Source organism: Hemicordylus capensis, chromosome 12, assembly GCF_027244095.1.
Source record: "Hemicordylus capensis ecotype Gifberg chromosome 12, rHemCap1.1.pri, whole genome shotgun sequence".
NCBI classification, from domain to species: Eukaryota; Metazoa; Chordata; class Lepidosauria; order Squamata; family Cordylidae; genus Hemicordylus; species Hemicordylus capensis.
The window spans coordinates 5353272-5370889 of NC_069668.1; the positions used below are offsets into that span (position 1 = coordinate 5353272).

General features: G+C 47.4%; 1 protein-coding gene across 4 annotated transcripts in view; it reads left to right on the forward strand.

Moving 5' to 3' along the window:
- TBX2 (T-box transcription factor 2) overlaps positions 1 to 17618 on the forward strand; it is a 111130-nt gene that overhangs the window by 30673 nt on the left and 62839 nt on the right. For all 4 annotated transcript variants that reach the window (XM_053274543.1, XM_053274542.1, XM_053274540.1 and 1 more), the window contains one exon: positions 599 to 786. In XM_053274543.1, the coding sequence (XP_053130518.1) occupies positions 728 to 786 (59 nt within the window). In that variant the 5' untranslated portion in view covers positions 599 to 727. The remainder of the gene's footprint in view (positions 1 to 598; positions 787 to 17618) is intronic.

Consider the following 17618-nt stretch of genomic DNA (forward strand, 5'->3'; position numbering starts at 1 on the left):
CTGGTTAAATGCTGGTTAACTGCAGCATTTTAACTGGGATGGCCCAGAAATCCCTAACTCTCACAACACGCTTTGCAGGAGCATGTGGGGCTGGCTGATCTTTAACTGCGATGGTTTTCATTGTGTCCGGATAGTCCCGATCCTGCTCTGGAGGACCTCACGGCATCTGTCCAAACACCTGACTTGGAAGACTTCTGCAGAGGCCTGATGCCATCCCCTTTGCAAGGTTTTTGGTGCTTGTGCTGTGATTATTTATTGTTAACTGCTGCTGGATTTTGCTTGTTTTATTGTATTGCGTTTGCATTTTGGATGCTTTAAACTTATTGATTTGTGTTAGGGTTCATTATTAATGAAGAAGGGCAAGGTATACTCCCCCCCCCAGTCAATCTGGAACAAAGCCCCTTTGCAGTAGATGTAATATAATGTAGTCCTATGCATGTCTACTCAGAATAAGTCCCACTCTGTTCAATGGGCTTTACTCCCAGGTAAGTTTGCACAGGTCTGCAGCCTGAGTTCCAAATAAATCTGCATAGGATAGATGCATAGACTTTGGAGTGACATCTGAATTGAGTTTCCTCGCTTATTTATTCTCATTAAGGAAACGGTGTTGGATCCGATCTGGTCCATCTGGAATGAGTTCCTCTCCAAACTCCGAAGGGAAGCAAGAGAAGGAAAACTTGCCTTGGGTTCACGTTTTCCTGATTAAACCGAACAGAAAAGGCGAAAGATGGGCCGCTCTGGGTGTTCTTCACTGGTTCGGAGGCCGGATGCAGCGGTGACCTCCAGGTACATGTGGGGGCAAAACGAGTTGGGGGAGCAGCTCCGAGGAGGGCTTACTGTAGACTCTCCCCCCCAGGGGGCAGAGGAAGTTGCTGCTTTTGAAACCGAATTCCAGCCTTTTACCTAAGGAAAGAGTGACATAAATCAATTAATGCATTATGGGCACCATCCAGCCAAAGATGCATTATTTTGTGTTCAATGGGGCATACTCATGAGTGAGAATGCATAGATCTGCGCTGGCAAGTGCTTGTTCTAAGGAGTGTCAATCGATAGCAGAAAGGTAAGCAGGTGTTCAACTGCTGCCCTGAAACTGAGAGAACCTGAAAAGTCCTGAAGTGGGCCTGGTGTCTGTGCAGTGGGACGTTGTGGGGTCTGCGGTGAAATTCAAATGGGTGCATGTCGTCTAAGTAATATATGTATAAAGCCATGTTCCCTTAGCTAAGCAGGGTGCACCCTGGTTGCATCTGAATGGGAGACTAGAAGTGTGAGCACTGGAAGATCTTCCCCTCAGGGGATGGAGCCGCTCTGGGAAGAGCAGCAGAAGGTTCTAAGCTCCCTCCATGACTTCTCCACAATAGGGCTGAGAGAGATTCCTGCCTGCAACCTTAGAGAAGCCGCTGCTAGTCTGTGAAGACAATACTGAGCCAGATAGACCAATGGTCTGACTCGGTATATGGCAGCTTCCTATGTTCCTATGTGTTCTCTCTCTCTCTCTCTCTCTCTCTCTCTCTCTCTCTCTCTCTCTCTCTCTCTCTCTCTCACACACACACACACACACACACACACACACACACACTTTCTTTCCATGACTTCCTTTATAAGGGAATCAAGAATGAAAAGCAGAAAAGGCACATTTTAAAGGGGTGAAGGATCATCAGTGTGGAGGGAAGGAGAAGTGTGGCGGTGATGGCTCAAAACCTCTGTGCACCACATGCCCACTCCACACACGTGCATACCCTCCTCTGCTTCTTTAAAAGAAAAGCAGTGTTGGGGACGGGGCCATGATGGCACAGGAGAAGGGCACCTGCTTTGCACGCAGAAGGTCCCAGGTTCAATCCCTGGCAGCATCTCTAGGTAGGGCTGGGAAAGACCCCTGCCTGAAGCCTTGGAGAACTGCTGCCAGTCAGTGTGGACAATCCTGAGCTAGATGGACCAAGGGTCTGACTCAGGATAAGGCAGCTTCCTATGTATTCTAATAACCTGCTGCCTGAGGCAACCACCCGCCTAGCCGACTGAGTAACTAGAGGCCAGTTTCCCAGATCTGTGCCTCTAGCTCCAGATTTCTTTCTGTCTGCACATTTCCGGCCACGCTGTAAAATGGAACCAGATTTAAAACTGATCCACTCTTCCAAACTAGACTGTTGGTGTTTGTCCTTATTATTTAAAAGGATCTGTTGAGCCTGCGGGGAACAGATCTATTGGTGGCTATTTGGTGTGGCAGCTAAAAGGGTCCATGTTCAGAGAGATTAATACCAGAAACTGGGGTGGGGAGGGAAATTTTATAACTATAATGATAAAACAATTAATTAATTGATAATTAATAAATTATCAAGTTTCTGCAGATTGAGGCTGTATTGCAACAATACTCGGAATATTATTGCAAAGCAGTACTCGGGGACGGGCCTTCTCCATTGCTGCCCCGAGGCTTTGGGACACGCTCCCTGCTGAAATAAGAGCCTCCCCATCTCTTACAACTTTTGAAAAGGTAGTCAAGACACATTTGTCCACCCAGGCTTTTAATTAGATAATGCTTTAATTGTTTGGGGTTTTTTTAATAGTTAAAATTTTAAATTGTTGTAATGTTTTAACCTTTCTATTTGTTGTTTTTTATTGTTTTGTTGAGACTTGCATCTTGGGCGGTATACAAATATATTTAAATAAATAATTAAGGCCCCTGGTTCAATATTTGACATATCCAAGCAAGACGGGCCTCTGCCAGTCCATACTGACAATACTGAACTAGATGGACCAAGGGCCTGACTTGGTATAAGGCAGCTTCCTATGTTTTTAGGTTTCTATGAGTCAGAAACATTGGTCTCGCTAACCCAGTCATGTCTTTTTCACCTGGGACCTTTTACGTCCAAAGCAAATGTTCTACCACTATGCACTCATCAACCTTGGCACAGTAGAGGGTAGTTTTTTTTTTCCCTTGCCAGTCTGGGACACTGGATCGTGCCCGCCTGAGGCGCCGGTCCTCCACTTGTCAGTCACTCCCATTTGAAAGTAATGGCGCTTCCAAGAAAACATGCACAGGATCGAGGCCTTGGAACTGCTATGCATGGGTCTCTTTCCTGTTGAAACAGAATGGAGCTTTTCAGTGCTTAACTTTTGCTGGGTTGGGCCCAGAATTGGGCAGAATTAATCCTATTCACGCCCACCTCCTATTTGATCCATTCATTCATTCATTCATTTAATTTCTATACCGCCCTTCCAAAAATGGCTCAGGGCCATTACACAGAGAAATAATAAATAAATAAGATGGATCCCTGTCCCCAAAGGGCTCACAATCTAAAAGAAACACAAGATAGACACCAGCAACAGTCACTGGAGGTACTGTGCTGGTGGTGGAGAGGGCCAGTTACTCTCCCCCTGCTCAATAAAGAGAATTACAACGTTAAAAGGTGCCTCTTTTCAGGGGTTAGCAGGGATTGACTTATTTTGCACAGAACACAGTTTCCCCACCTTTCTGAACACCCAGACCCCTTAAAAAAAAAAAACCTTTATTTTTCAATCCAAAACATTGGGGAGGCAGATGTTGATCACCCTTTTAAAGAGAGGAAGGGGAGAAGGCTGAATCCACAAACCTAGATAAAGATGGAAAGAGATACATTGGTCTGAAACCAATATATCTGGTTTTTCTTGGGGTGGGGAGTCTTAACAGTTAATGTTCTATTTTGCGGGGGGGTGCAGAGGGGGAGCCACTTACGAAAAAGGGATTAATATAAGAGGTTTTTGTTTTTCTTGTAACTAAAAATCAATCCATTTGCTGGACTTCAGCCTCAGGTCAGAGATCAAAGCACCAAGGGTGGGACAAATTGGGGTGAGGATGGCATGTCAGGTAATCTTGCTCATGTTGGTCCGAAACTGTCTGTGCAGCATTTTTCTGATCGCTCAAAGTGCCATGAAATCTTTTTTTTTTTTTTTTGTGGGTTTTTTTTGGTCTGGCTGCCTGCTTGTTAAATAATATACTGAAGGACTTCTTAGGAGAGGAGAGCTGGCCTTGTGGTCGCAAGCATGACTCTGTCCCCTTAGCTAAGCAGGGTCTACCCTGGTTGCATATGAATGGGAGACTAGAAGTGTGAGCACTGGAAGAGATTCCCCACAGGGGAGGTTTCAAGTTCCTTCCCTGGCTTCTCCATGATAAGGCTGAGAAAGATTCCTGCTGCCTGCAACCTTGGAGAAGCTGCTGCCAGTCTGTGTAGACAAAACTGAGCTAGATAGACCCAATGGTCTGACTCAGTAGATGGCAGCTTCCTGTGTTCCTATGAGCAGGACTGATCATACGTGATGTAGGTGCTGTTTTTGTTTATTTTTTGTTTAATATCAGATGCTGTTTTTGTTTATTGCTTGGTGCATAATTACAGTATTTACCATTTGTGTTAAGTCCCCCCGCCGCAGTGATAACCAATTTCTTTAATTCTCCTGCTTCTGCAGTCTTTATTTTATGTGTAGTGCAAGCCTGTGGATGCTTACTTGGAAGTAATTCCCACTGGGCAACAGCCAGAGTAATTCATCATGACTTAAATCCCCTTGAAATCCATGAGATTAGTTAGTCGTGACTAAATCTCATTAGACTTCCGTTAGTCCTGGGTAACTCGTCTGGATGTTGTCTTCTCTACAGTATGTAATGGGGCTTACTCGGAGGTACAGGTGTATAGGGTTATACAATAAAAGCAGCAGCAGGGGTGGAAAAGAGACAACCAATATATACTGGTATGTTTCCCAGTCTATGGGAAACACCTCTATCGGGCAGCAGCGATATAGGAAGATGCTAAAAGTCATCATCTCACACTGCGCAGGAGGAGGCAATGGTCAACCCCTCCTGTATTCTACCAAAAGAAAACCACAGAGCTCTGTGGGTGCCAGGAGTCGACACCGACTTGACAGCACACTTTACTTTACATATAACCCATTTTCCATGCTGCCTTTAAATACTTCCCAGATGGTTTGCAGACAATAAAAACAGTTTTTAAAGAATATACAAAACTCTAAAACAAGTTAATAAAGCAAGTCAAAAGCAGAGAAAACACACTTCTAGTTAAAGATGGCTACAGTATATACTCTGTTACACTCCTTGTCTCTGTCAGAATTACCAAGCAAACAGAAAGAGGTCCCTGCCCCAGGGAGCCTGCAGTCCACAGCTAGAAGGTGGAGGTGAGGAAAAGTTGCAATAAGGAAGAAATATGGGTAGTATATGTATGCCATACATTTTCTCACATTTATCTTTGTCCCATCTCTCCACCACCAAAAGCTTGTTGTAGTAATTACAATAAATTCTTTCATTATAAGTGGAGCAATATTATACCCCTCAAGGTTTGGTTTGTTTTCTGTGCCAGAAAGAATTCAGAAGAGCCATATAATCAATTTTCCCCAAGAACCACTGGACACAGAGGTATTAAACAGAATTACAGAGGAATTAATATATAATTAATATAATCAAGATGGTATTTTGTGGACGGCTCAATGTTCTTGCCAAGGCAGAGAGACCTGGAGGAGAGGTTTAAAGAGGGGAAAGGAGATGAACTCTGTAAGGTCCTTGGAAAATGGGCTTGTCGTTTACTCCAAAGTAAGCCCTACATTCAACAGGACCTAGTTCCCTGTTAGTGGATTACAGTCCTGCAATTGATCTAAAAGCTTGTGGAGTTCAAAGGGCTTACTCTCAAGTGTTATAACCCACTTATCTATTCATTAGCTCCACTGATTTTAGTGGCACTTCCTTGAGAGTAAAAATGTAGAGGATCCAGACTCCTTTATATCCTTGAGAGCAATTTTGGTCTTTGGGGCAGTCCTAGGTTGGCCTGCTCCTCTATTTCAAAAGGATCCTGTCTCAATAGGATGGTGTGTGTTGTTGGAGACCCCATTCTAACCACACTTCCTTCTCTCGGTGGTAGAGTGCCTCACTTGCTTTGACTGCAGAAGGTCTCCCCGGTTCAGTCCCAGGCTGCATCTCCAGGTAGGGCCTGAAACCCTGGAGAAGCCGCTGCCAGTCCGTGTAGACAATACAGAGCTAGATGGACCAGTGGTCTGGCTCGGTGTAGGGCTGTGTTCCTAAGGCGAACTAGTAAGTCTCTGGTTCGAATCTTGCCTTTGCCAGGAACTCACTCGGTGGACTGAGATAAGGCACATTCTGAGTGAGTCTGATCTGCAGTCACATAGGAAGCTGCCATATACTGAGACCATTGGTCTATCTAGCTCAGTATTGTCTTCACAGACTGGCAGTGGCTTCTCCAAGGTTACAGGCAGGAGTCTCTCTCAGCCTCATCTTGGAGATGCTGCCAGGGAGGGAACTGGGAACCTTCTGCTCTTCCCAGAGCAGCTCCATCCCCTGAGGGGAATCTCTTACAGTGCTCACACTTCTGGTCTCCCATTCATATGCAGCCAGGGTAGACCCTGCTTAGCTAAAGGGACAAGTCATGCTTGCTACCACAAGACCATCTCTCCTCTCAGTTCTGGGGGTCTACCTTACGGGGTGTTGGTGAGAATGAATTGGAAATTCAATTAAGCTCATCCAACTTTTCCTCAAAATTCCTGCCCCTTGAAATGGTAACCATTAGTTTTCAATTTATGAAGTTAGACATGAATAGTGCTGCCGGAAGCTGAGCCCATGTCCAAGGTGGTGGGTTGGAAAGAATACCAGTGTTCCTGAGTAATATTACTAATTACCCCCCCTCCCCGGAATATTGAATCTTTTATAAAAAGATCGTTGGTCTTTCCTGTGAAGAGGCACACACTTCAATTTCTTAGCTTTGCATAATAGATCTTCTGCCCCAAGGGGGTCATCTCCTGGATCCCTAAATCTGGCCAGCCCTTCTTTTCTCTGGAAATGCAGAATGATCACTCTGGAGTGGGCCTTCCTTTTTTTAAAAAAAAGGGGGGAGGGAGTTATCTCCAGCTTCCTCAAGGAGGTTTACATGCAACTTTCCCTTGACAAACAGTCTGGAAAATGTGTTTATAAAGTTGTTAAACTCTGGATAAACTTCAGGGGAAGTTGGGGGGGGGGTTGTCTCTCTTCTTGGCTGTTGTTATTTTCCAGAAAGCTGGATTACTGGAAATATTTTCTTTTAAAGACAGAAAGAAACCTAAACAGACTAAAAAGGGTGGTGGGGGAGAGAGGGTTCGGTGTGAGATGGAACAAAGACCTTAAAGCGCCCCACGGGCTGCCGATATGGGGCAGCAGCAGCTGGCATCTGAGGGGGACAAGCAGACCTGCAGAGACCTCATTGCGCCTGCAAACCGGGTGAACTTCTGCATGCGCCTTGCTGCAGCCGGATCCGTCCTCGGTTTTGTTTTCTTACAAACCCCATGGAGTTCAAAGGAATCAGCTCCTAAGCCCGTGTGGAATAGGGCTGCACCCTTGCAGCCTCCCTTGCCTCATTGAGTTTGAACTCCCACTGCGTTCAGTGGGGTTTACTCCTAAGTAAGCGTCCTTAGGAGGGCAACCTTAATTCTTTAAACTCCCCCCTTTCTCTCCCCTCCTTCTTGTCATCTTTTCTTCTCCAGTCTTAATCGTCTGCTTTTTTTCATCTTTCTTCTTCTTCTTTCTTCTCCCTCCCTCCCCCGATCTGAAACCGTTTCCCAGTATAATACATTTTACACGTAGGTAAGTGGAGGGGATATAGCCACCTTAAGCAGTGAGGAAATGCTTGACTAACAGGCAGATGGTTGCCTGGTTCGAATCCCCGCTGCTACTATATCAGGCAGCAAGTAGCGAGATAGGAAAATTCTGAAAGGCATCATCTCACACTGCGTGGGAGGAGGCAATGGTCAACCCCTCCTGTATTCTACCCAAGACAACCACAGGGCTCTGCAGGTACTTTACCTTTACCTTTAAGTGGAGGGGGACTCTTTGGAGAGTGAATTCAGCTTTCCCTTCCTTAAACCTCTTAACCATGAGCATTTGCTTTTGTCCCCCCTTTTAAAACCCACTGGGATCCACAAGGCACTTAACTCCCAAACTGATAACATTATCGTTGTGACTTGCAGCTTTAGGGGTCGCCCCCCCCCAGTGAAACACCCACCCCCTTTCTCAATCGGCTTGACTCCTGATGTGGCGATGTGTCTCCTTGTGCAGACATCTAATACATACATGTATTGAATGCCTGGCATTTCTGTCAAGGGCCTTAGGATGCGTGATGCAAATCCTCGTGTATAGCGCCGTCAATGCGTGCCGAACCCGGAACAGCAGCATCAACCAGAGAGATGTAGTACTCTGCCCCGTAGAGCTTACAGTCTAAGCGGAGACCGTGTAAGTCGGGGAGACTGCAGAGGCAGGGAGTGATAAGAAATAATCTTTTGTTTGTCTCAGTCGCCTGCCGAGGAGGCGTGTGGGGGTAGGAAGATGAAGAAATAGGCCTGTCGGTTGTAAGTCGTCTTGACAGGAAAGCGGCGGCGAATCTTTCGGCGAGCACAGCGCCTTGCACGGAAAATAAATAAATCGACACCGAACAGGAATGAAATCAGCATTAAGCCGTGAATGCCTGCGAGGAATACTCTGCTTTAAAATATGAGGCTTTGCAAGGGTCGCAATCACTGCACTCTAGAATAAGCCCACACAGGTCCCTGTCCCCGAGGGGGACCCAATGGAGGGGTCCAATCCTGTGCATGCCTCTGGGAGTTGGCGCCGCTGAATACGCTGGCGCTTCTAGGCACGGCTGGCGATGAGGTGGGAGAGGAAATCAAAGGGGCAGACAGAGGGGAAACCCGAGCAACTCCTGCCTAATATTTTGGGGGGTGCGTGGGAGGAAAAGACACGTTTGGGAGACAGATCGGAAGGCATTTGTGGGGGGGGATTCTTAGGGGGTGATCTGCAGCCCTACACGGGATGGAGGTGAGGAAATGCCTAATAGGTATGTGGGCGTTGCTGCCTTCTGTGTATGCTTACTTGGGAGTAAATTCCTCCATTCCATGGGGCCTACTTCTCCAAGCCTTTGTTTTGGCTAGAAAATAAAAATTCTGCATGCCTGTGAGAAGATATTAAGTGCCATTCGCTCCTAAAAGGATGCATTTTAGAACTGGCCATACTAAAAGGGTGCTCAGTCGAAGAGGCATGGGGGTCGTTATTTTAAATTGGAACAATATGCGAGTGTGTGTGTGTAGACCTTTTTACTAACCAAAGTTCCTACTGGAAATAGTTCCGTCGGGCAGAAATCTTAAGAAAGTGTTGCCACAATTTTGCCCGCCCTCGCTGCTGTGCATTTAATAGCCGCTTGATATTGCCTAAAGGTGTATGTGTATTGTACACAAGTGAATGTGTATTGGACACAACAGGGCTGCCCTGCTTCCGAGGAAACTCGTAGATCAGGCTGCAAGGCGCGCCAGAAGAAAGGAGGTCCCCCGGATTTAGTCAGGTAGTTAATCCACAGTGTTGCCAACTTTGGAACCGGCCCCTGCTCTTCTGCCGCCAAGAGTCGTTTGGTCCGCAGCAATTATTGGCAGGTATCGGGCTCCCTGCAGGGACAGATCTGGTTTCTGCAGACTGCGTATTTGTATGAATGAATAGATATTTTAATAAGCGTGGCTGGGAGTTCACATGTGCATGTAGTCAGTCAGTCAGTTTTTATTACAGCCATTGGCCAGCCAAAAGATTAAAAAACAGAACAACAAATATAACTAATATGCACAAATAGTGGCTGATAATTACACACAATAAAACAGTATACAAGCATCTAGTATAGATTACTTTAAAAACTGTAAAACAACTACTAAAATTGAGACCTTAATCTCATAGCAATATAAAGAAATTTGGCCACCACTTTTGTGATCTCACAGCTTGTGTCCGCAGGGCAATATTGTGTATAAAAAAGCTCACACCTCCCAGGAAATCTAACTAACAGGGTGGAACACATGTGCATGTATGTAACCGGGTTCACCTCCTCCACACGTGCATGATTCCTGCACTTTTTATGCATGTGTGGCTACTCGAGGGCTGCATCGCGGCAGCTATCGTGAAAAGCACAGAGTTTGTGAAGTGCGGTGAAAGCTGTTTCTGTGGCGAGATGTTGGTGAGACATTGAGCACCAGAAGAGTTGCTTGCTATCGCAGTCGTCCAGTAAGGAATATGCAGATGTGGAACTATCAATCGATTCAATCATGGGCAGTTCACATGTGCAGCTACGAGCCCAACAAGGAGATAAAAAAGAGCCAGCGTGGTGTAGTGGTTAGAGTGCTGGACTAGGACCGGGGAGACTCGAGTTCAAATCCCCACTCAGCCATGAGACTTGCTGGGTGCCTCTGGGCCAGTCACTTCTCTCTCAGCCTAACCTACTTCACAGGGTTGTTGTGAAAGAGAAACTCAAGTATGTAGTACTCCGCTCTGGGCTCCTACTTGGAGGAAGAGCGGGATATAAATGTAATAATAATATCGGGTGAGACCCTGTAGGGATGAACCTGGCCCAGAGTTTTTCTGACCCAGGAGGAATTTGAACCCAGAGCTCCCTCTGCGCCAAAGGCTCAAATACTCCCGTTTGCTCGAATGTTGTTCTCAACAAAAGGCTCCTTTTGCTTTTTGCTTTTTTGCTTGTTGGCAAATCCTACTGAATTAAATGGGACTGACCCCTCTGTGAGCGTGCATAGGATATTTACGCATGAATATGGAATCGCAGTCACCTAAGAGTGCTCCGTTAAAACGCACTGGTTTGGCATCCTGATCCAAGGCTGCTGTTCTGTGCACACTTACACGGGAGTAAACCCCACTGAGGTCAGCGGGACTGTGCAGAAGGGGGACGCCCAGGAGCCCTTTCCCACTGGGTTTTTTGTGAAGAGAAATTCCGTGTTAAAAGAATCCGGTCAACGGCCCCGATCCCTTGCCCACTGAAGCCGAAGAGCGCCTGCGTGCCTGCTTTGAACTGGTCTCAATAAATAATGGCAAGCAAGTTGAAGGGTTTTACTCGAGTGACTCTGGTGGGTCGCTCTGGATTTCGTGGACGTTCACCCCAAGTCTGTGGACGTTCACTGCCTTCTGTGGGGCCCATTTACTAGAGAGGAAACCCCATTGGCTCCTTCCGATCCGGTGTGCCCAGGAGTGCAGAAATGCAGCGCGATCGGTGTGTATTTAATTTTCTCAGAAGAAAGTCCCGATGCGTTTAGTGGGGCTTCCAGGTGAGTGGACGTGGAGAGGGTTCCACGGAAGGAATTGTCCTAGGAGTAAGCCCGATTGAACGCAGTAGGACTTGCTTGCGAGTAAACGCGCCGGGGATCGGGCTGGGGGTGTATTCTGCTCTGCGATCTGGAGTGCGGATAGGCAAAAAGAAAAAAAGCAGTGCTTGCCTGGAAATCAATTTTCTGTCCATACAGCTTCCTAATGGTATTTATATATATATATATATATATATATATATATATATATATATATATATATATATATATATATACACACACACACACACACACACGGAATCGCATCCACATAATGTACTTTAGAAAACAACCACCATCAGATATCACCACCAGCATCTTATGCATATTGACTCAGAAGTACGTTCCGTTGAGAGTAATAGTCGAGCAAATGTCTGCTAGCGCAGGCGTGCCCGAGTTGCGGCTGGACTACAACTCCCATCATCCGAAGGCCACATCATAGCTGGGGATCATGGGAGTTGTAGTCCGACAAGAGCTGGTGGGATCCCCTCTATTAGCATTACCTGGAAGTCAACACGGCCGCCCTGTGCTTTATTACTTGGGACTTGTTGCTTCCCAGAATGATTTCCGAGAGTCGGGCCGAGCGCCCAGGATGGCCGCGGAATCAACCCTCTTGAGTAGATCGGGTTTCGGTTTGAGAGACCAAAAAGGTCCCGAGCTCCAAAGAAGAGAAGAGAGGCTCTCCGCGGCTTTCCCCAAGCGGCAACGGTGTCCAGCATCCGCAGAAGCAGCCCCTCGTGGGTTTTGGGAAAGGTCTTGCCAATGTCCCACCCAGCTTTCTTCGGGGCTGTGCATCAGCCTCTCCTGCACCTGCTGGTCTGAGTCCCAGATTCCTCGCACCTCCAGGGCCCAGGGCTGCAGGGGAAACCGGAGCCATTCCTGACGCAGATTTCTGGAGGGGCGAGGAAAGACACTTTAAAAGGGAGAGGCACTATGGGTTGGGGTTTTGTTTGTTTGTTTGTTTGTTTGTTGTATGGTAGGAAATTCAACAAAACGAGGGGGAAACTCCTCAAATACTTAGGGCAGGATCTGCGCCCCTGCCAGGCAACGCAGAAGGATGTCCTTCATTTCGCAAAAATGTCCTTTATTTCAGGAGAATTGCCTCTTGGTTTTGTTTTCCACAACAGTCCGTTCGGAGCCATGAAAAAGACAGCAATGTGTGAGTTTGTTTTCCTCCGTCCTCTGTTCCTCTGGGCTGAATTCGAATTAGCTCCCCCCCCAAAAAAAAAAACAACCCACACACCCCTCTCTTAAAAGAATGCCCAGTCTCCAGTTCCGAATCAACGTGGAAAAACAAAATGAAGTGTAGGAGGGAAGAGTAAGTCTGCAAGGACCATGTATTTTCCCTGCACACTTGAAAGTTGAAGCTGGAAGCGATTGGGAAAGCCAGTTATCGTTAGGGATGTGGATTTGCAGCTTTCCCAGCAAATACATAAATAAAATGACCCTTGATCTTGAATTAACAAGGATCCCTTATAAATCTTTCTTAAATACTGTACTTCTAAGCGCACGTCCTAGAAAGTAAACACCTTGCCTCCGTGGGAAATGCCAGGCGTAGGACCGGCCTGGAAGAACCGCCCACACCCCGAGCCGCGAAAGACTTGCGGTGGATCAAACCGATTCGGTTTCCCGATTCTGCTCCAGATTCTTGCTCCAGATTCCTATTAACTTCTTCCTGGATCTTGTTCTCTTGAACGGATTCCCTGCATTGGATATGAGGAGGGAAACGGAGTCACTCCGCGTCCCTGCTGAATACATCCGGTTGGGGGAATTAGATCAACATATATACAACACCTGGGATTTATTTATTGTTTCAATTTTTTAAAAATCTGATTTGATTCAGCACTGCCCGGCTTTCTAGTGGGGCTGTCGTGTTTGGGGAGGGGGGCGCTCAGAGACCTCTCTTTGGGGAGAGGGTCTCTGAGCGCCCCCCTCCCACCAGCCTTCTTTGACCCTAAAAGCATCCTTAGGGTCTCTCCTCCCCACCTCCCGCTTCTTCCGAAGTGTGTTTCTCCGGATGACAGAACCGAAGGGACCAGGAAGGTTCCCCTCCATAGGCTCTTCTACCTACACATAGATGCCCCCCCCGCCTCCGACGAACGCCCACCGCTCCTGATTTCAAGGCTCCAATCCTCTGCGCACTGACTGGGAGTCTGAGCTCTGTTGAACTCCCTTCGGATTCGGACGATGCGATAGGTTTGGTTCCCACCAGGAGTAACCCCCGCTCTTCCTCCAACTCCGGCTCAAGGCCCAACTTTCCCAGTAAGCCTAAATTGGGCTGATCTCTTGATCTCCCCTCCCAAGTGAAAGGAAGCTGTGCAGTTGTGTCTGCGGACTTCCATTTCACCCCGGCCTGCCCTCCTCCCATAGGAGTGAGGCTGTACAGTAAACTCCTGGGGGCAGAGACCTCTCTCGATTTGTTTTTGCAAATACCGGGGAGGCGCATTTTATTTATCTTATCTATTTGTTATTTCTCTGTGTAAACCGCCCTGAGCCATTTTTGGAAGGGCGGTACAGAAATAAAATCAAATAAATAAATAATGGGGAAAGACGGGTGAGTCGCAGATCCAAAACAGATCTTCGGATTTCTCTCTCTCTCTCTTTCTCTCCTCAGCCTGCCTGTCGCCCTAGAACCTTCCAAGGTTCCCAGGAAATCCATAGGCGTGGGATCATGGCTATACATGCGATCGTGTCTGGCGATCATACGTGTGGGATCCTGCCTATACATACGTAATGTGGGTGCCATGACGTTACCATTTGGTGTGTCCTCCCCTGAGTCCTGGTAACAAGGCATCAGTTCAGTGTTGTGTAACTGGGTCAGCTGCAGACTCCGCTAACCTTTTGGCCTCTTGTGCCCTGGAAGCCACGGTTGCCCACTCAGACTCGCCTCAGAGTATCTTTTGTATCCGACCGGACATCATCCATGGACAAAAGTCGCCTCCCTGCCCGCTTAAGGGGTCGATTCTGGGGAGAAACAAGCCGAGGCTGAAGCCTCGCCAGTCTCAAACTCGGGCAGAGTGGGAAGTGAGCGAAATCACTCTGCACGCGCTCAGAGGGAGCGCAGGCTCTTGTCGACTCGGAACCCGATCGCTGCTTGAAATCAAGGCAGGGGGGATTAAAGCCTCGGCATATCATAACCATGATTTCCCTCCTCTTGGCTCCACACAGGCCAGCCTTTGGGCCTCGATCGGGCACCGTTGAGGTCCTTCGAAGCGGCTCCGTTTCTGGTTATTCTGAGGCTGAAGGGCAGCCAGTGCGCCCAGGAGATCCATGTCTGTGAGGTTTAATTTTATGGGCAGACCTTGGCACGCCGCTGTGCATTTTGGTGTCCCCCCCACACTTGGATCGACTTGCTCTCCTCCCAGCCATGGCACCTGCCCTGATTCGAATCCCACCCCCAGTTTAAAAAAAAGCATTTAAAATCCCCACACTGCGAGATTAAACTAATTAATTATAATATTCGGTGCCAGGGTCGGTGTGTCAAATCGTTGCTGTCTCGGTTTCCCCCCTGGGCTGGTGGTGAATGTGTCCTTGGACCGCACTTTGAGACCCCCAACTAGACGCTTCCAACCCGAGTGGTAGACTTGTTTATTCTTGAAAGGGGACCGATCCACCATTAATTCCCTACGCCCATGCTTTTTTTTTAGCGTTTCACTTTGGGCTGTCCTCGGAGAGATCTTCCTCTGACTTGTCCCCTAACCAACCGAGAACACACTGCAGTTCTAAAACAGGCTCCTTTTGTTTTGAAGCAATGTTGCCAGGATCGGCTACGTTTCTCATTGCTATCAAACAGGATGACACTTCTGAGTGTTTTAATGCGAAGAGGTGAAAGACAGGGTTCAGGATGGGATTTATTCATAGGCAACTGGATATAAAGTGGGTTCCCCCGCCACACACACCATTGGGCCTATCCCGAAGAAGGCCTCTTCTACTTTCTCTCCTACAAATAGTATGAAATAATCATACACAGCGCCTGGCACATCTCTGATGGGAAATAAATACTCCACAGGAAGGGACTCGTTTTCTGAACTTTTTTGGGGGGGGGGGGTTACCTGATGCGAAGAGTTGTGGAGTGTTCGAAATCACGTACAGCCTCAATCAGAATAATGTTTTGTCAATTTATTTATTTTTTCCTTAAGTTTTTAAAAAGCACGTTTTCCCTCCAACAGATATGGAAAGAATGACCTTGGCGGGAGGGAACATACATGCCATGAACACACCATCAATACAAACCTGAAATTAGGATATTAGTCTGTGGGGGGGTTATTATGTTATATATGGGTTTATTATATAATATATAGGATATTATATATGGTGGTTTAGTTTTGGCCTCTAATGTGTACATTTGATCCTGGACTTCTGCAGGGAGGGCGTGCAGATGCAGAAAAGTGACCCGCAGGCTTTTTGGTTTTTTGTTTGTTTGTTTGTTTGTTTGTTTAATTATTTAGCCCTGGGCCACAACAACAAGAAGACAAAATGGGGCCGACAATCCAGAGGGTTGAAACTGCAAACCTCCCCGCCCCTACACGGGAGTAAAACCCCCCCCCGGAGCTCGGTGGGGTCTGCTTCCGAGTAAACGGCCCTTTGGGAGACGGGGTTGTCGTGTTGTGTGAGCCTTGGGCATGGGTGAGGGTGGGAGAAGGGTTGCCGCGTCTCCCTGCACGACGACAACCCTTTCCCCCTCTCCGATCTCAAGTTGGGCGATCCTTGAACTTTTCCCCATTCTCCCCACCCCCCACCCACCCCGTCCCTCCGGTTGTGCTGTGCATCGGGGACAATTTTTCCATTCATTTCCGAGGGAGCCGGAGCCGATCTGGGGCGGGGAGGGGCCCTGATTCTGGTGAGAAATACGAGTTCCATCCATCAGCCGCAATTTGTCTAAGTGGCCGGGACAGAATACCAGCAGTTCTGGCTGGCTGAGGTCAGAGAGACCAGGCGGCTCCGGAGAAGAGCAAATTGAGAGAGAGAGAGAGAGAGAGAGAGAGAGAGAGAGAGAGAGAGAGAGAGAGACTCCCCACCCCCCACTCTGCAGCAGCGCCTCTGTGTGTGTGTAAAAAGGGGGGAGGGGCGGGCAGTGGGGGGGGTCCATCATGTGACATGAGGGAAATATGAAGGACTTTGACAGGTCTTAAACGGCCTGGCGCCAGGGCCGGGAGTCTACAGGGCTAAAAACAGACGGGAGGAGATGGGCGAAGATGAAAGGGGGCGAGCTTGGGGGCGGGGGGGCGTTGGGAGAGCAAGCCGTGTGGGACAAGAGACCTGCTGCCGGCGCGGGGCGGGGTGGGGGGGGCCGCAACAGCAGAGGCAGATGTTTGCTGGGACTTTCAGGAGAGAGCCTTGCCCGGCGGCTCTGGCCAGTTTTCTTCTCTGCCCCTCTGAAAAACAGAGATGTTTTTTCCTTCTCCTTCTTTCCTTCTTCTTTCCTTCTCCTTCTTCTTCTTTCCTTCTCCTTCTCCTTTCCTTCTTCTCCTTCTTCTTTCCTTCTCCTCCTCCTGTTTGCTGCCCATTTCTGCCCTTTAAAAAAATCTCGTTCATTCCACCTCTCTTTGGGTTTCCCCCCTGGACCCGTTGATTTATCGGGAAGCTCCTCTTTTCCTCCTTGTCCTCCTCTCCGCAACACACACGTTACATTCGTTTTCTCTTCTAAACAACAACATCCTCTTTCCCACATGTAGCCCCTCGGTTTCCTATACCCCCCCCTTTTTTGTTCCATGTTAAAACGGGAGACAATGCCGAATATATAGGTGTGATCTAGCAAATCCAATAATGCGAAATCTGGTTGTAGATCACAGGATTACCCATAATTAATAGGCTTGTTTCTCCTTCACTCTCTCCACCCCTTTAAAGTATTAAATATATATTTAAATTAAACCGTCCAGAGGCAGAAGTTTGGGACGGTCTACAAATGTATCTATTTATTTATGTATATTTAGCATATTTCTATACTGCCCACTCCCGAAGTCCCTAGGCGGGTTTTGATGAATTGATTGATAAATAAATAAATAACTGCAAATAGATGGTGGTTTAGTTTGGGCCTGGAGGCATCAGTCTCCAGGCTTCTTAATTATTATTTTTTCAACCTGTTTGTGTGAAACAATTTTGACGTGGTTTTTCTTCCTTAAAAAGAAAAAAAAAGAACTCCACCAAAAAAACCCAAAAACCCAAATAAACCAGGAAATCTCAGCTTGCCGGTAGAGGTTTTTCTCTTGGCAAATACCAGAGCCTGAGTAAAAGGGGTAGAAGGCATTGTAATCGCAACTGGAAATAACACTGTATCAACACACACACACCCTTCAGTCAAGGATTGCTGGGATGCTGTGGGCGGTGGGGGAGAGGAACAGGAGGGAAGTGATCGCTTCTATTTCGACAAGATAAGTTATTTAAAAGATAACCAGTCCCAGAAGGTTGCACAGCAGAGAGAGGAAATACCAAGGAAATTATTAAATCAAAATGCGCTTGGGGAGGGAGGGGGGTGGGCAAAATGG